This window comes from Macrotis lagotis, chromosome X (genome assembly GCF_037893015.1).
Source record: "Macrotis lagotis isolate mMagLag1 chromosome X, bilby.v1.9.chrom.fasta, whole genome shotgun sequence".
NCBI classification, from domain to species: domain Eukaryota; kingdom Metazoa; phylum Chordata; class Mammalia; order Peramelemorphia; family Peramelidae; genus Macrotis; species Macrotis lagotis.
In genome coordinates this window covers 516,746,641-516,773,941 of record NC_133666.1, presented here as the reverse complement: position 1 = coordinate 516,773,941, position 27,301 = coordinate 516,746,641, and the positions used below count along the sequence as shown (strand labels likewise).

Here is a 27,301-nt window from a genome sequence, read left to right as displayed (position 1 = left end):
ATAATCCAGATCCATTAGTTTAAGGGATGGACAGCCCTTCCCCTCTGGCAAATACTGTAGAATTCTGCTATAAATACATTTATTTTCAGGAATCACATGATGACCAATATAATTTTTTCTTTTGGCCCCTGGTTTTTCATGCTCACTCAGTTTGTATTATAGTATATATTCTATTATATATACATTAAGATGTATTTCTGGCACTGTACTTAGGGCTGGGAGTTAAAAAAAAAAGGGCAAAAGACAGCTCTGGCTCATTCCCAATGGAGAAGACAACATGCAAACCAAAGTGTTCAAACAAAATTGAAAAATTGATCAACAGAGGGAACAGGGGCAATCAAGTAAGGTTTCCTTTGGAGGATAGAAGGCAGACTTCCTGCCCCTGAAGGGCTTTTTTAAAGGATTTTAAGGAAACCAAGAGCTGGAGCTTGAGTGCAACACTCTGGAGATAGGGAATTGCTGTCAAGGTACCCAGGTAGTGTACCTTGCTACCTTTGAAGCCTGGAGACCCCTGTGCACAGTAGAAAGAAGGCCACTCTGAGCTTATTTATTCCCTGTGCCAGCTTGGGCAAATCATAAAGCTTCTATGGACCCCGTTTTTCTCAAGTGTAACATTATGGGGTTGAGTAACAAATGTGGAATAAGTACAGGCAGGGTAAGTGGAGGGTCTTGGACATAAACATTATTGACCTGGCCTTGCTTCTGTGGCTTATAATATGTAGATCTCCCCTTCCCCCCCACTCCCCTCCCCTTTATGTTCGTTCTCTCTCTTTTCTTTCTGCTCTCTCTCTCTCTCTCTCTCTCTGGATGTCTCCACCTAATATTAAACTCTATAACTAGAGTTGTGCTCTAGTTGGGTGGCTTGGATTCCCCAAGCATCTGCAGAATGTGGGCTTTCACTATATATGCAATGTAGACTTTGGTTATTGTGCCTGTACAGTGTTTTGAAATGTTGAAGTATGTCTTTAAAGGTAGGAGTGCTCCAGACGAATGTCTTCATGGGTTGTGGCTCTCCTTGTGCTTCCTATCCCTGAAGGGCAAGCATTAAAGCTTGATGATCTAGAGCATGGGTTCCTGAACTTGGACAACCATGAATTTTGTTTGATGGTTTGGTTTTTAAAAAATAAATCTCGATCCTTGTTTTTCATTATAATCAGTTTCTTTTTGCAATCCTATGTATTTTTATGCCTTTAAAGACATTATTCTCAGAGAAGGAAGGGGTCCATAGTCTTTTGTAATGGCCAAAGATAACACTTATTTTTAGGAAATCACTGGAAATTAGAGGGATCCTAATCTCTTAGTCCTGTCCCTGACACTTACTATTTTTGTGATCCTGATTCCTCATTGCTTCTCAATTGGAATTTGAGAAGTCATTCGTAAAACTGCATTGTGAGTGAGCATTTTGCCAACACAGTGCTGATGAAAGCTGTTGATAACAATAACAATGACAATAATTTTTTAAAATGACATCTGTGTGGTGTTTTAATGTTTGCAAAGCTTTTTAATACCTTATCTCATACTGATTCCCTGGTCTAAATGAAGACCATTTTAGCTGTCAACTGCTTACAGATTGTAGGCCTTTAAGGAATTAAACCTTTGCAATCTAAATGAGGCCAACTGCTGTTGTGTGTGTGTGTGTGTGTGTGTGTGTGTGTGTGTCTTGAAAGCACAGTATTAGAGGGATTTGCTCAATACCATGGTATTGCTTGATGATAGATAATATTAAGGGTATAGATTGGTGAGCAATGATGGACCCTTCTTGATAAATGTCATCAAAGAGAATACTAAAATAGATTCATATGACTTAAGAAAATTAAAGTATGTTGAGTTTTACATTGTAACCATAGACCTAAGCTCGTAGGAATAGGAGATTTCCTCTACCCTACTCCCCCTACTCTGGAGGGACCTGTCTCACCCTCTGCTTTTTCTAGTACCTAACATTGTATTTTTGTTAGAGGCAAGTTAATACTGCTTGTCATAACAATAATGCTTTAATTGCCATCGCTGCAGTATACACTTCCTCTCTTCAATGTTTTGGGTGTGCTAGGTTCTTCACAATGGCACTAATGATGTTTTCCCTTCTGTTGCCTAAAATAGCACCTCATTTCAAGTGCAGTAACAACTTCAACAAGGTAAAACAAATGAGCTTACACCTAGGGAAGGTTTGGAAAGAACAGATGTATCCCTGGGATTATAATGAGGATTTTTTACCTGGATAAATTTTGGGCACCTGCAATGAGCCAGCCAGATTGGAAATAGATTTCATAGTTGTTTCTGCTGGGGTTGTGAGGTCCCTCTGTTTTCATCCTGAACTCTCCAGAAGTGGGCAAGGAAAAAAAATCCAATTTTATCTATCCTTCAGCAGATGAAGTAGGCTGCAAAAGAAGTTGAAGTGGTATCTTTCCAAAGTTGAAAAATAATTTTGTCTGAAGACCACAGATGAACAGATGATGTAGCAAGAATTTCCTTTTTTACTTTGTGTTTGCTAGTCAGTGGTTTAAGCCTTCTTTCTTTCCTTCTTTCCTTTTTCCTCACTTTCTTTTCCTGTTTTTATTCCTTTCCTTTTCTTCCTTTCTTCGAAAAGTGATATTTATTTTCCTTATGTAAGGACAGTAGGATTGAGAGATATGTAGGGATGAAGCATGAGAAGAGAATTTCAACTCAAATTGAAGAACTTATCAGTTTTTTAAAAGATGTTGCACAAATATTTTACTTAGCAAGTACATGTCTTACATTTGGGCTTTTCTCTGCTGAATGAAGCAGAAGTAGGCTGCTGTAGATAGAGCTAGTGATACTTTGCAGGTATCAGTTTTAGTTGAAGAGTATAAGGTAAAACCTTAGCTTGACCATTGGCTGAGAAAGGCTGATTTTGTTGTTGCGGAATCTTTAACATCTATTTAAAAGAAAAGAACTCTTTGAGTTGCCAAGATTCCTAGCACATTTTCTTATCTGATGACTTTACATTCAAATTTTTTTGGACTGAGGGGAAGAGCAGAGATCCAAATTGAAAATAAGGTATAAAGCACCACTGACTGACCACCAAATGTTTCTCTCTAGCTCACTGGGTGTTTCTTGGCAGCAGTTGGGTTGATAAATTCAGCTCAATAGTTCCCTCTCGTGGCACAAGAAAGCAATTTAAAATTCCCCCGTTTTTTTAATGTATGATTTATATAGCCTACCTGCCTTACAGAAAACTTCAGAGGATCAAAATATTTCTATTCACTCAGCCAAAAGTTGCTTGTAAGCATAAATTCATTGTTATGCTTATTTTTAAATCTCAGAGTTATGAACATGTGTTTCTACAATCAAGTGGAATTCATTGCTTTGTTGTATTGAGTATATCTAAAAATTGGAAGGGATGGGGGGGTGTCATAAACTTGAACTAAACAGATTGCCATTTGTTGGGTGTTGGTTTTAAAATGTAAATTCTTTTATCAAGGGCCAAAAAGGGCAAAGGGATCTTCATGGCTTGAGGCATTTCTTGTAACTCATCTTTATGTCCTCACTGCAAGAAAATAAAGGTATTGTTTTACTACAAGACTGAGTGAATGTTGATTGCATCAAGTACCATTTAGAAAATGTCTCAGAATGATGAGGAGAAAATACACTATTCTAATGGTATTTAATTCAAACTTGACCATAAGAAGGGAAATTTAGTTTAGTGATTAATGTGATTGGTCATCCCAACAACACCTGCCACACCAATGTGGTTAAGGGTTTTATCCAGAAATTTAAAGTGATAACATAGTTATTTGGGTGATGGGTGGGTGGGTGGGAGTGGGGTCTAGAAACTATAGAGAAATCTTATGAATTGGGTCTCTTAATTTGTGATCAAATATGTAGCTAAGAGTTCTACTTGGAAGACTTGAAGCTTTATGGTTGTTCTTCTTGGAAGAACCTGGGGCCAGGTTCTAGTGGGCTTTATTACAAGTTTTTCCTTCCCTTGGACTCTGACAGAGTAACCTTCATGAGAACTTTCCTTGAAGATTCATGAGGAAATGGTTTTTCCCCATGATCTTTCAGACACCATATTTTTCACCTTTTTAGGTATGGGTGAGGGAGAGTAAGTTTTTAAAGAAAAAAATGTGTGTGTGTGTGTGTGTGTGTGTGTGTGTGTGTGCGCGCGTGCGTGTGCCAAGAGACAGGTTCCTGCTCCAGAAATGAGAGTAATTCCAGGAGAGGTTATCACAATTGTTCACACCAAGGTTGGTTTTAATGAGGTGCTGAAGGGTTCTTGCCCTAGCCAGCTTCATGCTAATTCTTGGATAAATTAAAATGCCTTCCCTCTTATGTGCTCAGTGTAAGCACTGCCTCTGGATGTGGATCAGTGACACCACAACCCCCTGTGGTGAGCTGGCTATGACCTGTGCACTTTGTTAAGCTAAAGCTCAGGGTGTGTGTGTGTGTGTGTGTGTGTGTGTGTGTGTGTGTGTGTGTGGTTTTGAGGGATGGCAGTGGTTGGGGGGCTAGGGTGGGGGGACCATCAGTAACAAGGTAGGAAAATGACTTACTAAAATTTCTTTGTTTTCTCTGGCAAAGAAATGTTGAATTCTCAGTGACAAGCACAGGCAAAAGAATGTCTATCTTATTGTTGGGTCCCAGTTTTTGCCATCCAGATATGTAGATGTCCTCTTGTACCATTTCCTCCATGCCTTTTAAGGATGCTGGTTCAACCTAGCTTACTGGGGGGGGGGGGGGGGGGGGGGGGGGGATTTCCTTTGTACATGTGATTCTTGCTTGGGGTATCTACTGGTGATCTCTGTAGGTGATATGATGTTGGGAGGTGGGTTTGGGGCCAAAGAGAATAACTAAATGAAGTATGTCCTAGTCTAATCTTGGTGTAGTATGATGCCCCTTCATTCCTCTTTCAAGTCAGCCAGATAGTACAGGAGGGGTAAAGGGGGAGTAGGAATCCATTTTCTTTTTAAGTTTGCTCTGTTGGCATGCGTGTACAAGTTTGTGATGGACATTATTTAAATAAAGTTTTTTAATTAATGAAACAAAGGGGGAAAAAGGGATGCATTGTCTAATGTTTCTAATAGAGTACATTTTTAGGACATAGATGCATTGTCTAATGTTTCTAATAGAGTATGTTTTTAGGACATATCCCAAATAGATAAAAGATATTTTAAAATTTTATTTGAAAAAGAATGTTAGAGATAAATTTTTGGTGTGTCACATTTTTATAAAAGATATCCAAAAATGCCACCTTTTTTCTCAGTAAAAAAAAATGTTAGCAGCAAATACCTTTTACCATGAAGAAGTATGTATTCCCTGAGTCTACCAATATTTTTCCTTCCCTTTTACCATATCTGATTGTATGGAACAAAGAGAGCAGGATAGCATATGATTCTGGGCAACCAGAGTGAGCTGGAAAGGGGGTACTTCACAATCTTATAGTTGAACATTTTTACAAATAAAGGCTATCATTGATAGAATAGTTTAAGGTATGCTTTACATTTATTATTTCATGTGATCCTTCCTATAACCACCTTCAGAGGAGAAAAACCAAGGTTGGAAAAAAATAAAGCATTGTATTGAGGTGGGGGGGGTTGTCACACAGTTGATAATTACGATTCCCAGTCAAGACTTACTGACTTTTAAATCTGGTGCTCTAACATGACATTAGTTTCCCAGAGAAGTATAATGTTTTGCCCGAGGGTCATTTGCTAAAATAGCTGGGCACCAGAACCTAGGTATTTTGATTCTTGCTTTATTTATTTATTTTTTTTTAGCTATCCTATTCTTACCATCCTGCAATGCCCTGCAGGGAAGGAAGTCTCTGCTCACAAAAGGTAATGTGAGCCCCAAACACAGTCCAAACCCAGATGTTCATCTTACCCAGGAAACCTAGTTGATTGGTCCATTACTGGATATTTTAATGTTATATAATAAGCCTAGAGATGTAGAAAGATTATTTTAAATATTTTTTTTTATCCCTGAACCTTAATAAATTGGCACAAAGGGTACAATGTAGTAAAAAGGCCTTGAACCTAATTGGAGTAGTTTCCTAAAGATAAATACACTATGGTAGTTTAGAGAGGGGGCAGAAGACCAATTTAGTGATGGATATTAAAAATAGATTCTAAGGATGTTTCCCCCAGTTCTTGTTTTGATTTAGTTCTCATTTTCAGAATTAAAGTTTGAATGATGCAATTTTTAAAAATTCCAATTCCAGAGATCATCCAGGCTAGCCTCCTTATTTATAGATGAGGGAATACTAAGGTCCAGAGAGGGATTTAGAGTTGGGAGGGACCTTAAAGTAACTATCAAGTCTAATCCCTTTATTTTACAGATATGGAAATTGAGACCAAAAGAGATTTTCCTGAGATCACAATTAGTGACAGAAGTGTGATCAAATTCAAGGTCCAATATTCCAATTCCAATGCTGTCTCCACTGCACCATAACTTGTGTGCTTGTCCAAAGTCTAAGTTAGTTGTTGACCCATCCAGAACTAGACATTTGACTTGGATGACAAGCTCTTGGGTTTCATTGTTTTGAAGTTATGACCCTTTTGGTGCTCACTAAGGGTGACTGTCTCCTATTCTGAAAATTGAGTCCAAGCTTCTTATTGCCATGGCAGCTCATCCATCAATCTTCTTGTGCCCCATATGTGAGCATCTGTGCTGGTTCCAGGGTGCCTTTATTTTCCTTTCCCTCTTCAACAGTGTAAGTGAAGCTTAATATGGAAGATTGGGAGAACAAGACCCCATGTGTGAAGGGTGGTCAAGGATTACGAGAATATTTTGACTGGACTAGAGAAGTTAGGTGCATCTGTTTTTTCTTCAGGGAGCTTTTCAGAGCCCAAGATCACAGTCAACATTTATGGATTTCTTCCAAGTTAGAAAGAGTTTTACAAGTATGATCTCAGAGGTGAGAAGAATCAGGGAGAGAGAATAGAGACCCTTCAATCCATGCTCCCACCCTTTCCAAGTGCATTAAGACTCGGGAGTGTTTGGCTTCTAGTTTTTTTTAATCTTTCATTTTTTGTACATGTGTCTACTTTTCTGTGGGGGGGAAAATAAGAGAAATGATGTTGAAGATCATATTCTGGGCTACCACTGGTAGCCACATGATGATCTATAGATCTATAGATTGAGATACATAGATATTAGCATTGATATAGGTGTAGCCACATGTCTGTATACATGAGTCTTTATTGAGACACAAATCATTATAGTTTAGATCTTAATATTTATGTGAATATCAGTATAGTCCTATATGAGTTTTTGTATCTATATCTTAAGAGTATTTTCATACCTCTGTACCTTAAGAGTATTAGCTTTTATATCTATATCTTAAGAGTATCTTCATATCTATATTTTAAGAGTATTAGCTTTTATATCTACATCTTGAGTATTTGCATTTCTCTGTATCTTAAGAGTATCTTCATATCTATATCTTAAGAGTATTTTCAGATCTCTATATCTTAAGAGTATTGGCTTGATATTTTTTTTTTTGCAAGGCAGTGGGGTTAAGTGGCTTGCCCAAGCCCACACAGCTAGGTAAATTATTGATTGTCTGAGACTGGATTTGAACCCAGGTATTCATATATCTTTATATCTTAAGATTATTTCCATTTCTCTCTATCTTGGTAGTATTAGCTTCCATATCTCTATATCTTTTCTGAAAAGGCAGCTAGCTCAGGGAGCAGCGGGCGGGCAGGGTGGGCAGGGGGCTCGGACCCAGCGCCACCTTTGCTCACCGTGTCTTCTTTCTCCCCCTCCCCCCAGGTTTCTAAAGTAAATGGAATCACTCGAATGTCCTCTCTGGGTGCGAGTGCAGCCAGTGCCAAAAAGATGCGCGAAGTGAGACCTTCACCGTCCAAAACTGTGAAGTACACTGCAACGGTGACAAAGGGGACTGTCACGTACACCAAAGCCAAGAGAGAACTGGTCAAAGACACCAAACTCAATCACCACAAGCCCAGTTCGGCCGTCAACCACACAATCTCAGGGAAACTCGAAAGTAGCAATGCAAAAACCCGCAAACAGGTGCTATCCCTCGGAGGGGCGCCCCGGGCCGCGGCCCCCGGCGCCAAGGTCAATGGCAAGTTGAACCCAAAGTCATGCACTAACAAGGAGGTGGGCCGGCAGCTGAGGGAGGGGCTGCGCACCTCCAAGAGGCGGCTGGAAGAGGCGCCCCCGGCCGACAAGGCGCAGCCCCCTCCCAAGAAGGTCAAAGGCCCCGCCGAGGCGCCGGCCAGGAAGGCGGCGGCCGCCGAGAGGAAGCCCCTGCTGAACGGCCACGTCCGCAGGGAGGTGCCGGACAAGAGCCTGGAGAGGAGCCGGCCCAAGCGGGCGGCGGCGGCCGGGGCCGGGGCCGGGGCCGGGGCCGGCCGCAGCCCGCCCGGGAGACAAGCACACGGCGGCAGAGCCGAGGCCGCCGCCGCCGCCGCCGCCGCGGCCGCGGCCGGGGATAATCGTTCTACCTCGCACACGGAGTCCTTGCACAAGCCCCCCGACTCCGCGGGAAAGCACGAGCGGGGCGGCGCGGGCAGGCCGGGCTGGGCCGGCACCCACGAGATCCCCACGCTGCGGCCCTCCGCCAAGGAGTTTCACGACCCGCTCATCTACATCGAGTCGGTCCGAGCTCAGGTAGAGAAGTACGGCATGTGCAGGGTGATCCCGCCCCCGGACTGGAGGCCCGAGTGCAAGCTCAACGACGAGATGCGCTTCGTGACCCAGATCCAGCACATCCACAAGCTGGGCCGGCGCTGGGGGCCCAACGTGCAGCGGCTGGCCTGCATCAAGAAGCACCTCAAATCTCAGGGCATAACCATGGACGAGCTCCCGCTCATAGGTAAGCCTCCCGGCTCTGGCGCGCATGCCCGGCGGAGCCCGCCCCTCCCTGTGGTGCGCATGTGCAGCCGAGCCCGCCCCTCCCCTCTGGTGCGCATGCCCGGCCGGGCCCGCCCCTCCCCCTCTGCGCATGCCCGGCCGAGCCCGCCCCTCCCCCTCTGGCGCGCCCTCTCTGTGGCGGGGGGTGGGCGGAGCTTGTCTCGGGGTGGGCGGGGCTTTCTCGGGCCAGGCTTGGTTTCAGCAGCTTCAGGGGAGAGCGGGGAAACTGAGGCTGTACCTGGAGCAGGGACCTGTGAGTCTGTGTCTGTCTGTCTGTCTGCCTCCGGGTCTCCGTAATGCACGCGCGTATGTACATATAAAATGCTGTGATAAATAATGGTACTGTGCTATATTCTGTTGGGATATTACAGGGCACTATCTCCTATGGTGACCTTTTAGAATATATTTGATTCTATCCCAGCATGCTATGATATGTTTTGTCATCCTATGTTATATTGTTATCTATTCACGTTTATTGTATGTTGCATTATGAAAAACGTATTTTTATTGTGATGATTCAATCAGTTATATCATATTATGTGATATATTCTATTCCGATATATTTTATTCCATTATGCTATAATCAATACTACTGTGATATATTTTAAGAGATTCTATGTTATGATACATAAAGTCTATATTATGTTATAATCATATAGCATAAACACAAAATCACAACATTCTATCCATAGATTATATAATTAAATAATATGAATTTTACATTACATAACTATAATCATATATAACATCAACATAAATCACATATTGAAATATATTTTTTGATAATATTTCAATATAATTGGTTTTCTTTGTAATCCTATGCATTTTTTTTTTTGTTTGCATTTAAAAACATGATTCTGAGAAAGATGTCAAGAGTTTCAATAGGCTGCTAAGGAAAATCGAACAATCCTTTGAACAAATGTGATGGAATGATTGACCCTCTTCCCACAGTGGCACACTTGGGCTTTTGGCGATAAGGGAGGATCTCAGGAGAAGAGCCCACTTGTGTTGCTGGGCTCTCTTCAGCTTGACTGCTTTCCCAGCCTGGAGTAGAAAGGGAAGCGCAGGGCCCCTTCAGAGACCCTTGCCTCTTCTCAATTTTTGTATGTCATGGGGCACCCCCCCACCCCCCAGTTTTGTCCAAACTGCCGTGTTTGTAACATCTTGGGCTGCAGATGAACTTGTGTTCATTATTGGTCAGCTTGATTGGAGAGTTTCCTCCCAGACCAGGTGCAGTGCAGCTGGGTCCATCACCAGCCTGATCCCTGGGTGCACACGAATCCTGGTGATGTATCACTGGTCTCCCACCCCTAGACTGTCCTTTCTATAGACTGCCCAACCTCACAAATGCCCTCCCCCTTTCTATTTTTTAAACTTCCTCTGTGTCACTATAGACCCTACTCTGTTGGTAATTGTATTTTTCATGTTCTTCAGATTGAATTATGCTATCAGATACTAATACTTGACAGTATGTTTCACCCTAGCTAAAGGCCGTTCTTCTCTCTCAGCTGGAGGGGTGCTATACAAGTTGTCACATTGGCTCCCATTTGGAAAGCCAAATTCTGACGATCACAGTTTTTTCCACGACAAGCAGACATTTAACAATCATTAAGTGTCAAGAACAGGCAGTAAAACGAGGCTCATTGCAAAATGGAGGTTTCATTATTCCTCTCGGCAGGGGGCTGCCAGGGCTAATGCCTGAATGAGAATCACTTAATTTGAAAGAATTCTTGGTTTACAGTCCGCTGTCAAGTATGGCATGTGATAGGACCGTCACAAAGAGCTGAGAGAACACACATGCTTGGGGGTGTGTTTGTGTGTGTCTGTGTGAAGGCGTGCTGATGTGGGGACCATAGCCCCTCCAACTCACAGAGCCCTCGCCGTCTGACTCTGTTGGCAAAGCAGGCCTCGTGTCATTGAGCGTCTCTGGGCCCTGGAGCACTACGCCGTCCCAGGAGAACCAAGAGACAGTCCTAGCCCTGCCCTAGCCCTGTTGGAGATAGCTTAATGGAATGATGATAGTGGCCCCACCACCTACCTCATTAATGGTGAAGAGTCAATGAGTTTGGTTGGGGAGAAAATCTCCTTTTTGTTTCATTTGGCTATTTCTTACTCTTGTGTGGCATAGTGGTTTGGAGTGTTGGATGTGCAATTGAAGGCTCTCGGTTAATGTCTTTGAGCCTCAGTTTCCTCCTATGTAAAATGAAGAGGGTGAACTGGATGGTCTCTGAGGTCTCTCAGGGTTAAGATCCCATGATTAGAAATTGGCTCCCCTTCCCTTACACTGCAGATGTCTGGGACTCTGGCTAGAAAAGTATGGGGCATGATTAGATAGCTCTCAGGCCAGACTCTAGAGATAGCTTAAACATTTAAAATTGTTTCCAATAATGACTCCAAAATTGATAAAAAAAACAAACAAACACAAAACATATATCTGCTTACAGGTGGGTATAGTGTAGCTTGTAGTTTAGAAATACAGAGAAGAATTGTGTCTTGTAGGAGGAAAATGATGAAGCATTCATTCCATCTGTCAGAACTGATTTCAGTCAGACAGACTTATTTTGAGAACTGACTGACTGACTGAAACCAGAGTGGCTTCAAGTGTTGTTGCGGACTTACAAAGTTTTGTTCAATTCCATTGGCAAAACCTTTAAGTTCCTGCCATGTATGGTAGGCTTGAACAATAGGAAAGAAATTGTGTGTGTGTGTGTGTGTGTGTGTGTGTGTGTTAGACAGAGACAGAGAGATACTGGACAAAGCAGGTTGTGTTTCTGGGTGATGAGGGGAGTCTTGACACAGTGTCCCTTGATACTTTTGTGAATCAGAACAAAGCACTTAAACTTTCTGGAGCTCAGGTTCCTCCTGGAAAATGAAGGAGTCAGACCTTTCATCTAAGATGTTCTGCGACTCAATGTTCAGAAGTTAACCCTGGTTTTCATCCTCGGAGCCCTCTGTGATTCATGTCTATTTTTCATCTGTCTGCCATTGGACACAAATATTCTTCAGTTTTGCACATTTGAAACTCCCATTCTCTCCCTTCTTTTGCTTGTTTTTTTTCTTTTTGTTTGTTTGCATGTTTGTCTGTTTTGTTTAACTAGATATTATGTTAAAGATACCAGAAATGTTAGGGGAGTGGGAGTGGCATAGTATTTTATTTTTCAGAGTGATAATTTTTTTTCCAGTTTATAATCAGACAAAGAATAATCAGAAAGGTGAGATTTGCCTTTAACCTGGATCATTTTGGTCCTCACTCACCTGTTTGGAGTTTGACATTGTTCAACTCTTAGTTGTATAATCTCTTGCTAGTTTAAGTTGAACATGTCAAGATGAATAAGAACTAAATTACCCTGTGGTTTGCAGAAAAGAACAGAAAAAGTATTTGCGCACACATTCAAATCGTTCATGTCCAAATATTGACCTTTTAGCTGGGGAACCCAGTGGTTTAAGTATATTAAAAAAAAAAAAAGATTATTTTCCTCTTCTTGCCCTCCCTGCTTCAACCTCTCCATTCATAGGCATTACAGAAAGGCTGTATCCCGCCTCCCATCTTTCTCTGTCATTCCTTCCCTTCCCCTGCTGTAGCATAGGAAATTCAACAGTGTTTCCTTTGAGAAAACATTAAGAGTTGTTCTTCATTATTGACATAATAATAACAACCTGGAGAACTACACAACTCCAAAGTTGATTTAGTTCATGTGTGTAGTAACTGGGGCACCTTGGAGACCTGGACTTTGCCAGTCCTCTCATAGAGGCTTTGTGCCCATTTTCCTCATCTGGATAATGGGGAGTAACACCTTCTTGTTTCTTTCCTACCTCACAGGGATGTTGTGAGGAATTTTTTAAAGAGAACAAAATCTGCAATTGGAGAAGTCATTTGTAGCCTAAAATTCTGGGGGTGGGGTGAGTTCTGTGTTCACTGGTGACCTTTGACCTGATTGTTTCCTGTCCCCCCCCCCCCCTTTCTCCCGCACAAAATGCTGTGCCCACTTTCCAGGAGGCTGTGAGCTGGACCTGGCCTGCTTTTTCCGGCTGATAAATGAGATGGGCGGAATGCAGCAAGTGACTGACCTCAAAAAATGGAACAAACTTGCAGACATGCTGCGCATCCCCAAAACTGCCCAGGACCGGCTGGCCAAGCTTCAGGAAGCCTACTGCCAGTACTTGCTGTCCTACGACTCCCTTTCCCCCGAGGAGCACCGGAAACTGGAGAAGGAGGTTCTTCTGGAGAAAGAGATCCTGGAGAAGCGGAAAGGCCCCTTGGAGGGCCATTCGGAGAACGCCTATCACAAATTTCACTCCCTGCCCCGGTTCGAGCCCAAAAATGGCCTCATCCATGGTGTGGTCCACAAGAATGGCTTCCGGAACAAGCTGAAGGAGGTGGACCACACGCAGCTCAAAACTGGGAGGCGGCGACTCTTTGCTCAGGAAAAGGAGGTTGTCAAAGAGAAGGAGAAGGAGGAGGAGGAGAAAGGGGTCCTCAATGACTTCCACAAGTGTATATATAAGGTAGGAGGACCCTTGTTCTTGGCCCCCCTTGTTTTGGTGATGTCACATGGGCTTTCCACTGGGCTTTGACAATTTGTTGTGTCTACAGAGGGTGGGCAATAGTGATTGTTGGTTAGTGAGCTCAGATTCTATGCAACAGTTCCCATGGGCGATGTCAGAGGAGGGGAGTGAAGGGTCCAAACCCCTTTTGTTGGGAGTATAGCCTTCAAGTCCAGGAAAACAACCCAGAACAGGGAACTGGAGGGTGGCATACTGGGGAATGGGCCCTGCATTGGGAGCCAAGACACCTGAGTCCTAGTCTTAAAAATTTAACCTTGCTAGTTACTCTGAATTTGAGCCTGAAAGATTTATCACTTTGAAAAATAACAGTCCTGCAATAGATCAATTTGGCATTCCTTTTAACTAGCCAGTCTTGGGGAAATCACTTCTCCACTCTCTCTCTCAGTTTCCATACCTGTTAAATAGTAAGGTTAGGCTCAATGATTTCTTAGAGTTCCATCTTGCTCTAACACCTTGATGGAAAACTTTGAAAAATCCCCACAGTGGATATTGATTTCTTCCTTCCCCCCCCAACCCCCAGCTGGTGGTTGCAAACTGCCTAGGAAAGAATGATTCTCAGCCAAAGATCCATGAGGAGGCTTCTGCAGTTCTTCCCATAGTACACAACCCTAACTTCATAAAAATATTTTTTTTCTTTCCCTCCCTATTTATATTCAACACAGTCTCCCGCCACCCAGCTCCTAGTTGCTCTGCCAGGTCCTTTTATAGAGAAAGAGAACAGGCCCCGATAAAGCTATCAAAACGTATCTCACCATTAACGTGCTAGTGGAATAAAACAGAAATTGAAACACGTACAATGTTTTCTCCATTTCTGCCAAATCTTGTTTAAGTGCAAGCCATCCTGAGAACACTTACTTCTCCAAGAAGTGAGGCGTGTTCATCCGCAGAGCGGCGTTGACTCTCTCACAAACTCTGCTTGGCAGCCACCCCTCCTCTGCAGAAATTGGCACCAGGGCCAAGAGCATAATGTTTGAGTCAGGCTCAGTGATCTAGCAAAACTGCATGGAACCGCGGGCCCCCAACCCATGACAGGGCTGGCTGCCTCTCATCTCTTACCTAAGAAGCGAGAACCATGTGATGGAGGGCTCATCTCTCTTTTGATCATTGCCTCCATTAATACGAAACAAAACACAACTGCCCAGCATTTTTGCTGAATTAAACCTGTAAGACCCTTCTTCCCAGATTTGGATAGTCCTGTTGATTTTCCATTAGTGAGATTAATTTCTGGCCTGAGTCACAGGCAATTTGATCTGTACTGATTGGGAGTAAAACTTTACATAGGTGTAAAGTAATGAGCACTTCCATGATGTATGGAGCAGCCTGACAGCAAAAAAAATGATATGGCTTGAGGTTCTCCCACCTAGATTCCATCTTTTGGAAGAGGTCTCTAAAGTCTTCTGGTCCTGATTCCCTAATGGAGGGTGCTCAACCAAATGTGATCTTCCAGACCTCAATCCAGATTCATCTCATTTTACAGATTAGGAAACCTAGACACAGAGTTACTCATTGCTTGAGGTGTGTGCTGAACTCAGACCTATTATGTGTGCTTGACTTAGAGCAGTTTTTCTCAAAGTTTAGGGACCCATGGAGTTCTCCCAAGACCCTTTCAATGGGCTCTGCAAGGTCAAAACCCTTTTCATAATAAGGTTTTAATTTTTAATATGATAAATATTGAAAGCCATAAACTACATAAACAAAAGTTCTTTTAGGAGTCTTCTGTAAATTTTGACAATATTTGGCTAGTTCTGCTGATTTCTCATTAGTGAGATTAATTTCTAGTGTGAGCCACAGGCAGTTTGATCTGTTCTGATTAGGAGTAAAACTTTACCTAGGTGGCTTTCCTAGTGGCTTCTATGAAACAAAAATGACCAAAGCCCCTGCTTTCCAGAGGATTTTAATCTACTCTGAAGTGGGTAAGAGGTTTAGTGAGATCTTCACCAAGAGGCACGGTCAAAAAAGAGAGATGCAGACAACAGAGGGAAATTTGTATTAGGTTGCCTCTGTTGTCCTTTTTTGGATTGACTGCTAGGCTCAGCCTTGCATCAAGTAAGGGAGGCTTCAGATAGGCAGAGGGACCAGCCAGGGCAGAAGTACTTGAGGGCCTCCCGAGGGGCGTCCACTGAGCTGAGCAGTTTCCAAATGATCTCATTTGACAGAGAGAGACAGAGACACAGAGACAGGCAGACACAGGCAGAGGCAAGTGGACAGACACAAAGAGATGGAGAAAGATGGATGCTGTTCATTTTGTTCAGAAAGCCAGCTTCTTTCTTTGAGCAATAATTTCTATTATTGGAACCATTCGATCAGATAGTTGTTTTTGTTTTTGTTCCATGTTGGTATGATTTGGTCTTATCTTAAGAACCACTTCACTTCTGTACCCCTCAGACCCTGTTTGGTTCATTTACCAAGGCCAGGAGAGGAGCAGGAGCCATCCCCATTCTCCCCCCCCCCCCCCCCCCCGCTCTCCCAGTTCCAAGGGTTATGAAAAAGGATGGTGGTGCAGGAACTTTAGACCAACTTTAATGATATTTTTTGGTAAGGGAGGCTTCTTTTGTTATCACAGTTTAACTCTTCTCCACCCACCCCCCCTTCCTTTGATCTACATTCCCCTAACCAAGAGATGATCTTTAAAGATCATGAATTAGAAGTGGGTATATATCCTAGGCAAGTGGGTGGCTCAATGGATAGAGCTCAAGCTTGGAGTCATGAAGATTCCTCTTCCTGAGTTCAAATCTAACTAGGTATGTCACCAGATTCTAGCTATTTCTGCCAAGAATCCCCTAATGGAGTCTCAAAGAGTTGGTCATGACTGACCAAGTAAATGTTTACTCAGTGTCTACTGAGATCATTAATATTTAAACTCTGATTCCTTTCTTATACATATTTAGAAAAAAAATAATTCTAAGAGAATTTTATTTTTATTTAGAAAGATTTTATTTGAGTTTTACAATTTTCCCCCCATTCTTGCTTCCCTCCCCATCCCCCACAGAAAGCATTTTGTTAGTCTTTACATTGGTTCCATGTTATACATTGATCTCAGTTGAATGTGATAACAGAGAAATCATATCCTTAAGGAAAAAAAATAAAGTATGAGACAGTAAAATTACATAATAAGATAACCTTTTTTTTTTCTAATTTGAAGGTAAGTCTTTGGTCTTTGTTCAAAATCCATAATTCTAAGAGAATTTTAAAAAAATATCCTTATAATAATTTTAGATTCCCCTAGAATTTGTCATGGAGAAATTCTGGCTTGAGAATGAAAGATATTTTTTATTAGACAGTTTCAAAACTAAACATACTCCTTTTTTGTAGTGTTATTGTATATAGCTTTGTTTGACTCCTGTTAGGGTTTTCATGGCAGAGATAGTGGAGTGGTTGGCATTTCCTTCTCCAGTTCATTTTACAGAAGAGGAAACTGAGGCAAACAGGTTTAAGTGATTTGCCCAGGGTCGCCTAGTTAAGTGTCTGAAACTGGATTTGAATTCACAACTTTCTGATTCTAAAGCTGACACATTATCTACTATGGCACTTAGTTGCCCTTCTATGAGGGACAAGTAGCACCTTAACTGAGCTTTTTTTGTGGTTGTTGTTTTTCACTTGTATCTAACTCTAACCCCATTTGGGCTCTGTCGTGGCACAGATACCGAAGTGGGGTGCCATTTCCTTCTCCAGCTCATTTTATAGATAAGTAAACTGAGGCAAACCCAGTTAAGTGACTTATCTAGGATTATGTAACTAATGGTTGGATTTGAACTCATGAAGATGAGGCTTCCTGATTCCTTGTCTAGTGCTCTGTCCTCTTCACGACCTAGCTGCCCCATCTAGTGCTTGACTACCTAAATGGAAGATTCACTATCTTATGCTCTCTGCTTTAGTTAAGGCATCATTAATGTAGATTCCCCTACCTTTTTCAGGTCAATAAATTTTGACACTTCAACTGATCAAATATTTTCAGAAGTTAGAAGGATATAAAGGGTAATGCAGGGGCATTTTTATGAGGGGATATAGGGTCCCATTTGATAACTCGATGTCAAGCTTGTTTGGAGGCTGGTAGACAGACGCTTTCATTACATCTGGGACAATGCTTGGAAAGTTACTCAGCCACATTGGACCAACATCAGTCAGATTGTTGACTTTGGCCAGGTGTAAACTACAGCAGTTAGTGCACAAGGAGGCAGAGGAAGTGTTATCTTGGAAAGCCCCCCTCTGAGAAAGCCAGATTTGATATTGAGCAAGGGTACTTAGCATTTTCCAGACAGGACCTGAAGCAACTTATCACTTGTGAAAAAGGCAATGAGTCAACTTTTTTTTTTTCCTTTTAGGAAACCAATGACTTTGTCTTTGCTCTTTCCACAGTGACTTGTAGAGGGAGGGTTCAACTTTACTAGCATTGGTTTTTCACAGTGGGGTTTTAACTCTTACTGCCTTCTTCAGCTTGGGGCTATACCCTTCTTCATTTTTGTACCTGTAAATCCACCCACCCAAAAAAGTGTCAGTAAAAGGCAGTACTGGGTCACATCACTAGAGTGAGTTGGGTCATTTGACAGATGAACAAAGGACTCCTTTCAAATTCAGTTATTTAGCTTGAGTTTACAGGAAATGTAAAATGTAAAAATAATGAGGATGTTTATAAGTATGCATAAGTATAAATATCTATAAATAGTTGATCTTTTGGGGGATAACTTTTGACCTATATTTATAAGCAAAGATGCCCTTTAAAGAGTGATTTTTTAAAAAGGTGTTGTGTTTCATATTATGTATATCTATAGATTTATCTGTAAATGTAGATCTTGATCTGTCAAGGTATGTACTGTTAATGTCTTGTTCCCAGTTATTGACAGAATTGATTTGGGGAAATAGAGAGATGGTTCAGAAGCCTTGTGGCCTAAGCTTCATGAAGCCCTTTGTGCAGAGCAACCAAAGACCTCTCTGAGGGTATTTTTGAGTACCTTACCACTTCACATGCTTATCTATTGGGGGGGGAGTAGAGAAATAGAGAGGTTCGAGATGAACTAGAAACAAAGTGATGGGGTCATAGAAGCCACAGCTGGTGTTGTTTTCTGGGTTGGAGAAGTATTTGTTTGCCTTTTTTAAGCTATGTATCTTTAAGCCTTTTGTTTCTTTTTTTCTCCCTTGCCCAGGGAAGGTCTGTTTCTTTAACAACCTTTTATCGAACAGCAAGAAACATCATGAACATGTGTTTCGGTAAAGAACCTGCTGCAGCTGAAATAGAGGTGAGGTGAATGGCAAACTCCATAGAGGTTTGTGGGTTGTTGGTCCTTTCGAGCTGCATCTTTCTCTGACTTGCTTCATCATCTGGATAAATCTTGAGTAGGGATAATTTTTCAGATTCACTTTGGTGAACAGGGTTTGAGTAAGTGGGCCTGGGGATAACAAGTTCTCATATGTCACCCATTTCAACTGGCTCCAAAATGGGAACCAAATAAGGTTTACTGAAATTAAGAATTCTGTTTGATAGACTTCTGGTTTTTAATCCCATAGTTTGGGCACATTGGGGTTAAATGCAGGACTGTCAAAAGTGGGAAAGTAGAGAGCACAGGCTGAGGAACAGAATTGCTTCTCTCACATCTGGCTCAGAGTCCTTTGTCTTATGCTTAGTTTCCCCACATTTCATTCTTAGAGTGCATCATGCAAGAAATTGATTGGAATTCCTTGAAACGTGTGTGTGTGTGTGTGTGTGTGTGTGTGTGTGTGTGTGTGTGCACATACATATACATACTCTTTATGGGCCTGGCAGATTTCCATTTTTGTGCATCAGCCAAATCTCTTCTTTGGGTTAGAGTGAGTTTAAAAAGACACTAAGCACTCTCTGCATATACCAATTAGGGGTGTCTCTGTGTTAAACACTTCAAGGACAGAGACCATGTCTGTTTACCTTATTTCTTTGAGTGCTTAGCATGGCAAATAGGTACTTGGTAATGCCTTTGATCATGGGGAAGTACACTGGTATTGGGATATTACAGCCAAGTTTATTAGTCATCTAAGGGAAATTACATTAGTATCTAGAGAGGGAAAAAAAAGAACACTGCCTTTACCCCAAACTATTTCAGACGGTTAATGGAAAGTACCAAGCAAGGAGCTAGAATTTATTTTGTTCCCAGTCTGCTTTTGAAGCAGAAAAGGCTAAGAAGCATCTTCCAGTACCTTTATTGTGTATCATGCCTGGGGAGATGGCAGCTTCTCCTTTATCTCTAGATGGAGGCTCCCTAAAGGTCTGACTTCCTGTCTTGGACACCACCCATATGGTGACTTTGGGATGGTCACTTGACCTTTTTGAAAGGATTGCATCTCTAAGGTGACTTCTGAATCAGCCTCTAATTATCCCCAACCCTAGGTGTTCGATATTTGGTAGGAATTAAGCTTGCTACAGTTTCTGCTTTGGCACTGAATTTAAAATTGGGTTTTTTTCGTGGAAACTTGAAAATTATTCCCACAGAAGAACCTTTCAGATGTTTTTAAAAAAAAGATGTTGACTGATAAGATCTTGGACAGCATTTTCCTGTTTCAAGTCCACGTCACAGGGATAATGTCACTGATGACACTTATTTATTTTTCACTTTAAAAAATCAAATCGTCAAATAAAATCTGAATATTTTGAGGGCAGCCAGTTTCTTTAGGACAGGGCTTGCTTTCCAGGGTAGCTTTGCATGAAGTTAAGTTTATGAGAATGTCTTTGAACACCACACACTGCAGCACACTTCTGTGTTCCCCTCTCTTGGCACTGAGGGTGCTATACAACCTGGGATTTACATTGTCTTACGCCCCATCAACCAGATTGTCAACTGAGTCCTGATTCTGGAACACACATGGCTGTTTCACGAGGGAGAGGGAACGCCGTCATGGCTCGGCTTTCAGAGCTCAGGTGCTCGTTGTGCCGCTGGTGTTGGGGTGGGGCTCTGGGAAATAATCCAGATTTGTTAGTGCTGCAGATTTGAGTAGCAAGTCATTGTGTTGAGGAATTGGAGGTGGAATAGAATCACAGTGAAGTCATTTCATGCTGTTGGATGGGGGGTGGAATTGCATTATTCCCCAATCCTGATGCTTCAGAGTTAATGGTGACTTACAGGTGGGTTCTTCTGGTTTTTTTCCTCTCCAACCTGCCTATGTTTCTTGGCAAGTGAAAGATGTATGAAATATTAAAACAGTTTTAGCCTGGATTCTTTCAACTTGGGTCTCTTGCCTTTCCCAGGGATGCTGGAGTTTTTCTTGGCTCTAAGTTTCTATAGCAGTCTACTATTTCTTTTAAGTTAATTTTCCTTGATAACTTTTCTTTTTTAAATCACTTAAATTTTCTCCTTTATTCTCTCCAGTACCACTTCCCAGAGCACCACTTAAAACAGAGAATAAAAAGAAAAAGTAAGAGTAAAAAATTGAGCAAAAATCTTTAAATAGTATTGTTAGATACACAAATAACTATGTCTACCACTTTTTTCTTTTTTTGAATGGGATTAAATGACTTAACCAAGGTCACAGCTAAGTAAATTAAGTGTCTGATTCCGAATTTGAACTCAGGTCCTCCTGACCCCTTGGACTAGTGCCCTGTACCACCTAATTGCCCTGATGTCTGCCACTTTGAACATTGACTGAACATTCTCTGCCTCCATATTAATCCATTGAAGGCTATTCAGAAAGAAACTGTATTGTTGAGTGTAATGCAGTTTCTCACCACTTAACCACAGCACTAATTCACAGTGATCCTATTTCACCCTATAACCACCCAGGTATGTGGATAGTAAGACTTGGGGACATAATTAGCCAGCAATGTATACTTGTAATCTGTTGATTCTTTTCCTACAGCAGGAGAAAATTTGGCTGTTAAACCAAACCAAATTTGGTTGTTAAACCAGATATTAAAACTGATGTAAGTTTGGTTCATGTCTAGGTTTCCATTATATTCTGGGTTTCATATTTCCTTAAGCAAAAAGTACTAGAATCTATTTTGCCTAAGACGAGATACTCTTTAATAAGTACCCTTCCCAAAATCTATATGCCAGAAAATATATTTCATGAAAACAGTCAATCCAAAGAACACATCACTTTCCACTTTGACTTTTTTGCTAATTTTACCTATTGTATTGTTAGCTTTTTACTTAGTTTCCATAAAACTAAACAACATATTCTGTTTATCTAATATTATATGCAGTGTTCTATACTTCTAGTCAGTCTTTTACTTCTACACAGAATTAGGGAAGAGGTATCTTCTTTTCTTTGAAGGCCTATTTTGTCATTTTCATCTGAAAGCATTCATTTTTAATTGTTATTCTATTTCTATTGTTGCTATTTACTTATTTCTATTGTTTTATTTACTTCACTTTCCTTTGGTTCCATGCTTCTCTGAATTCATTCTGTATATCATTTCTTAAGGCATGGTATGGTAATATTCCATTGTAATCATGTTCCATAAATTTTTAGCCCTTCTGGATTTGTTTGACTTCTTTGCTACCATTGAAAGCGATGCTCTAAATATTGTTTCCTTTCTTTAACAAGATATTAGGGTGGCTAGGTGGCGTAGTGGATAAAGCACTGGCCTTGGAGTCAGGAGTACCTGGGTTCAAATTCAGTTTCAGACACTTAATAATTACCTAGCTGTGTGGCCTTGGGCAAGCCACTTAACCCCATTTGCCTTGCAAAAACTAAAAAAAAAAAAACACAAAAAACAAAAAACAAAAAAACCCCCAAGATATTGATGTACTTATCACCATTTAAAATGACTTTAAGCTCAATTTTACAGTACAATGATGTTTATATTATACTCACTTTACTAAAGGGTGTTCACATCTACCAAATGAATTTGATATTTTTATCCTATATTTTCTTGCCACATTTATGTAAGGAGATGTTGGGCCTCTCATAATAATTTCAAACAAACCAAAAAGATCTACAATGTGGAGAAAACTGAACATGTGCCTTAAGAAGGTTGCTAGCATCTCTCCTTCATTAGGATAATGCTTCACACATCAATATATGGATGTTGGCTTATTTATATTCTTTACAGATGAATCTAAGATTAGATTAGATAATTTAAGATTATGTAAGCCTCTATTATTGACCATAAATTGTGTCTAATATACATGCAATTTTAGATTTCGTATACCCCAAAATGTAAGGTTTGACATTTATGTTTTGGATTTAGGAGCTATATTATTTGTTGAACTTTCAAAGGAAGGAAAAAAAATGGTGTCATGTCATCAGACATTGGTTTCTCGTGCAGGTTAACACAGAAATTATAGTTATCTCAAGTTTGTAGAAGTATCTCATTAATTTTTGTGTAAAGTCTCAAGAAGGGACTACTAGGGCAGGATCCCTCTGGGCCATGCACATACAGCATGAGTAGAAGTCCCAGTAAATCTGCTTTTTAAAAAAATATTTAATATTCATTCTCATTTTATACAAATAGTGTTTTTTATACATTATTAAAGTATTGTTGTTTAAGAGTAAATGAAATACCCCCTCCTTCCATAAATATAGACCCGCTTAAGCGATAAAGGGGAGAGAAAAAAATTAAAATTAAAAAAATAGTAATAATTGTAGGTATGGCCAGGTGGCGCAATGGACAGAGCACCAGCCCTGGAGCCATGAGCACCCAAGCCCACATCCGGCCCCGTACACCCAACAATCACCCAGCCGTGTGACATGGAAGCCACCCGAACCCTACTTCCTGCAAAAACCAAAAAAAGAAAAAAAAGACCCAAAATAAAATAGTACTAATAGTAGGGGAGGCTGAGTGGCGGACAGAGCATTGACCCTTGAGCCAGGAGCACCCGGGTCCAAATCCAACCTCAGTCACCCAATGATCATCCTGCTATGCAGCCCCAAGCAGGCCACCCAGCCCCATTTGTCCTGCACCCCCCCCCCCAAATAATAATAATAAAAAGTGTTCTTGAGTCTTTGTTCCAACACCAACAACTCTGTCGTGGGTAGATCACATTCTTTATGATAAGTCCATGGCAAAAGTTACTTCCATATTTTTCCACTGTTGCCATTGCTGATCACAACTCCCTCCTTTCTTATTTCTCCACTACCATGTACTGTATTTTCTCTCTCCTTTCACTCTGACTCTGCTGTAGGGTAGCTGAGTGGTGCAGCAGACAGATCCCTGGCCCTGGGGCCAAGAGTCCCTGAGCCCCCATACCACCCCTTAGACCCAGCATCCACCTGGCCCTATGGTCCTGGACAGGCCTTCCAATCCCAGCTCCTTGCAAGAAGTAAAAAAGAAAATGTGTTATATCTGACCACTCTCCCCCCATGGTCCATCCTCTCCTCCTTTATTCACATCCCCCCCTTCCCCCTGGTCCCCCCTCCTTCTTACTCCAGATTCCTATACCCCATTGAGTCTATATGCTGTTTCCTCTCCTAGCCACCTCTGATGAGAGTGAAGATTCCCTCATTCCCCCTTGCCTCCCCCCTTCCATATCATTGCAATAGCTCATTGTAATAAAGAAAAATTTATTATATGAAATGTCTTGGCCTATTCCCCCTCTCCTTTTTCTTTCTCCCATTCCATTTCCCTTTTTTTCTAGTGACTCCATTTTTACACCATATTTTATCTTCAAATTCAGCTTTCTCCTGTGCTTCAACTATAAAAGCTCCCTCTACCTGCTCTATTAAATGAGAAGGTTCATAGGAGTATTATCAGTGTCATTTTTCTATACAAGAATACATGCAGTTCATCATTAAGTCCCTCATATTTCCCCCCTCTCCTCCAATCTCCATGCTTCACCTGAGTCCTATATCTGAAGATCAAACCTTCTGTTCAGCTCTGGCCATTCCAACAGGAACATTTGAAATTCCCCTGGTTCATTGAAAGTCCATCTTTTTCCCTGGAAGAGGACATTCAGCCTTGCTGGGTAGTTCATTCTTGGCTGCATTCTAAGCTCTCTTGCCTTCCGGTATATTATATTCCAAGCCCTACAAGCTTCCAATGTAGTTGCTGCTAAGTCCTGTGTGATCCTGACTGCAGCTTCCCTTACGTTTTAAGGGAGAGTTCATCCCATTCACATTCAAGGTTATGATTACTAATTCTTTATTGCCCTCCATGCTATCTTCCCTCTGTTTGTATTTTTCCCCCTTTTCCCCCCTTTATCCATATTCCCCAGTCTTTTGCTTCTGAAAACCACCCCCTTCAGTGTTTGCCCTCCTATATCATGCCCTCCCCGTTCTTTCCCCTTTCCCCTTTCCCTTTTTCCCTTTTCCCTTCCCTTCCTTTTGTTATTTCCCCTTATTTCCCCCACTCCCCTTCCCTTTCTCTGTTCCCCCCTCCCCTTTTCCCCTTTTAATACTTGAAAGGTTAGATGCTTTATAAGTTAACTGAGTATGTGTAGGTTGACTTTAAGCCGAGTCTGATGCGAAGAAGATTCAGGTGTTTCTCCTCTGCTCCCTTCTTCCCCTCTATTACCATAGGTTTTTTGTAGCTCTTAGTGTAATGAGATTTACCCCATTCAATCCCCTCCCTCCTCCCATCTCTTTCCTGTTCCCCTTTTTAGGGCAGTAGTGTTTTTTTTTTTTTTAGATCATTCTATCTGAATCATAGAAAATTCTAAGTGTCTGGTCTGTCCCTTTTAGTTCTGTATATTCTATCGAATAGAGTCAAAAATTCCTAAGAGTTATTAGAGTCTTTCTCCCAAGTGGGGTTAAAGCCAGTTACATCCTATTAGATAGTAGTCTCATGGATAGGTCATGAATGTCCATCATTTCTGGCTAGGTGTATTCTCTCTGTTAGAGTTACATTTCTCAAAGTTTATGAGAATTTTTTTTTTTTTACCCCATGCTGGGATATAGCCAGTTTCAGCTTACTGGATTGCAATTTTTTTTTCCTTTGACCTCCCCCCCCTTTTTTTTTTACCTTTTCATGTGTCTCTTGAACCTCCTGTTTGATGCCCAAATTTTCTGTTTAGCTCTGGTCTTTTCATCAGAAATTTTTGGAATTCTTCCATTTCGTTAAATATCCATATTTTTCCCTGGAAGAGAAGGCTCAGCTTTGCAGGAAAGCAGATTATTGACTGCATTCCAAGCTCCCGTGCTCTTCGAAATACCTCGTTCCAGGCCCTTCGATTCCTTAAAGTTGATGCAGCCAGGTCCTGCGTGATCCTTACTGTGGCTCCTTGATATTAAAATTGTTTCTTTCTGGCTGCAGGATTTTCTCTTTTATCTGATAGTTCTGCAGTTTGGCCACAACATTCCTTGGTGTTTTCATTTTAGGATCTTTTTTCTGGTGGGGATTGATGTACTCTTTCAATAACTACTTTGCCCTCTGATTCCATGATATCAGGGCAGTTTTCCATCACTAAGTCCAGGCTTTTTTTCTCTTCAGTGTTTTCAGGTTGCCCCTCCTCGATCTATTCTCGAGGTCAGTGGTTTTGTTGATGAGGTATTTTACATTTGCTTCTATTTTTTCTATTTTTTGATTTTGTTTAACTGACTCTTGCTGTCTCATGGAGTCATTAGTTTCTGTAGACTCCATTCTGTTTTTGGGGGAGGAGTTTTCTTTGTTAACCTTTTGCAACTCCTTTTCTAATTGGTCAATTCTACTTTTGAAAGAGCTTTCCATTTGACCAATTGAGGTTTTGAGAGAATTAATTTCTTTTTGCATTTGCCCATTTGAAGATCTGAGAGATTTGCTTTCTTGTTGCAAGGTATTAATTGTCTCCCCCCAAATTTTCTAGTTGATTTTTAAACTCCTTCCTTATTTCTTCAAGGAAGTCTTTCTGTGCTGGAGACCAGATTGTATTCTCCTCAGAGGTTCCAGGTCTCTCTGAGCTAGTGTCTTTCCCTTCCAAGAATTTTTCTATGGATCCACTTTTCCACTGGCCCTTCTTCATTTTGCTGAGACCTGAGTTGGGGAGGAGCTGGTTCACAGGGGCTTGGGATGGCTTTACTCATTGAGTGCAGTTTCTCCGGCTGGCCAGTAGGAGGTGCTGGTTGCTTTCTCTGGAGTGTCTGTGACCTTGATTGAGGCCTTCTCCCTTTCCTTGAAGGCAGGGGTTGGAGCTATTGGATTCTTTTGCCTTCAATCAATGGTGGGCTTTACCCTGGCCTGAGGTCGTTCCTCAGCTGGGCTGGTTCCTCTGCTCACACACCTGGGGCCCGCCTGAATTCAGCCACAGCTCCTGCTGGAGACAAATCCCGAGGTAGATGTTCTTTCTCTTGGCTTTTCTTTCTGGGTTTTTTTTTTTTGAGTCGGATTTCTTTTAAGAGGTTTGTTTCATGTGATAGATGGGGAAGAGATGAGGAGACTTTCGAACTGTGCCTGTCTTCTCTCCGCCATCTTGGCTGGAAGTCTCTAGCATGCTATTTTCTTCAGCATTTTTTTTTGGATTTCCTTGACTAGGCTGCTGACTTCATTTTCATGTTTTTCCTGCATCTCTCTCATTTCTTTTCCCAGTTTTTCTTCTAACTCCCTCATTTGATTTTCAAAGTCTTTTTTGAGCTCTGTCATAGCCTGAGCCCAATTTCTGTTTTTCTTGGAGTCTTTAGATGCAGGAGCTTGTGCTTCCTCATCTTCAGACTGAGTATTTTGATCCTTCTTGGGTTCATATGCAAAATATTTCCTCAATGGTGTTCTTCTTGTTTCTCTGCTCATTTTCCCAGCCTTGGCCTGGTTTTGGGGGTGCTTCCTGAGCTTTTGGGACACTCCCACAAGGGTCTCAGTGTGTGAGGTTCTGTCCTCTCTCCTGGTCTGTGAATGACCATATGCTCCCCCCTCTGCCACGGGGCTGAGGTGGGGGCCCTGCTGTTCTATGGGCGAGGGGCCTAGACTGCAATCAGGATCTGAATGTGGTCAGAACCCCAGTGTCCTGTTCCAGGGGGACAGAGCTCTGCAGTCTCTCTCTTCACTCCCCTCCCTCAGCTCAATGGGCTCATGCCCTGGGGGCTC

General features: G+C 41.6%; 1 protein-coding gene across 3 annotated transcripts in view; it reads left to right on the top strand.

Moving 5' to 3' along the window:
- Nucleotides 1–27,301, top strand: part of JARID2 (jumonji and AT-rich interaction domain containing 2) — a 329,755-nt gene that overhangs the window by 273,302 nt on the left and 29,152 nt on the right. For all 3 annotated transcript variants that reach the window (XM_074207417.1, XM_074207419.1, XM_074207418.1), the window contains 3 exons: nucleotides 7,735–8,803; nucleotides 12,836–13,347; nucleotides 18,549–18,641. In XM_074207417.1, coding sequence (XP_074063518.1) covers nucleotides 7,735–8,803; nucleotides 12,836–13,347; nucleotides 18,549–18,641 — 1,674 coding nt within the window. The remainder of the gene's footprint in view (nucleotides 1–7,734; nucleotides 8,804–12,835; nucleotides 13,348–18,548; nucleotides 18,642–27,301) is intronic.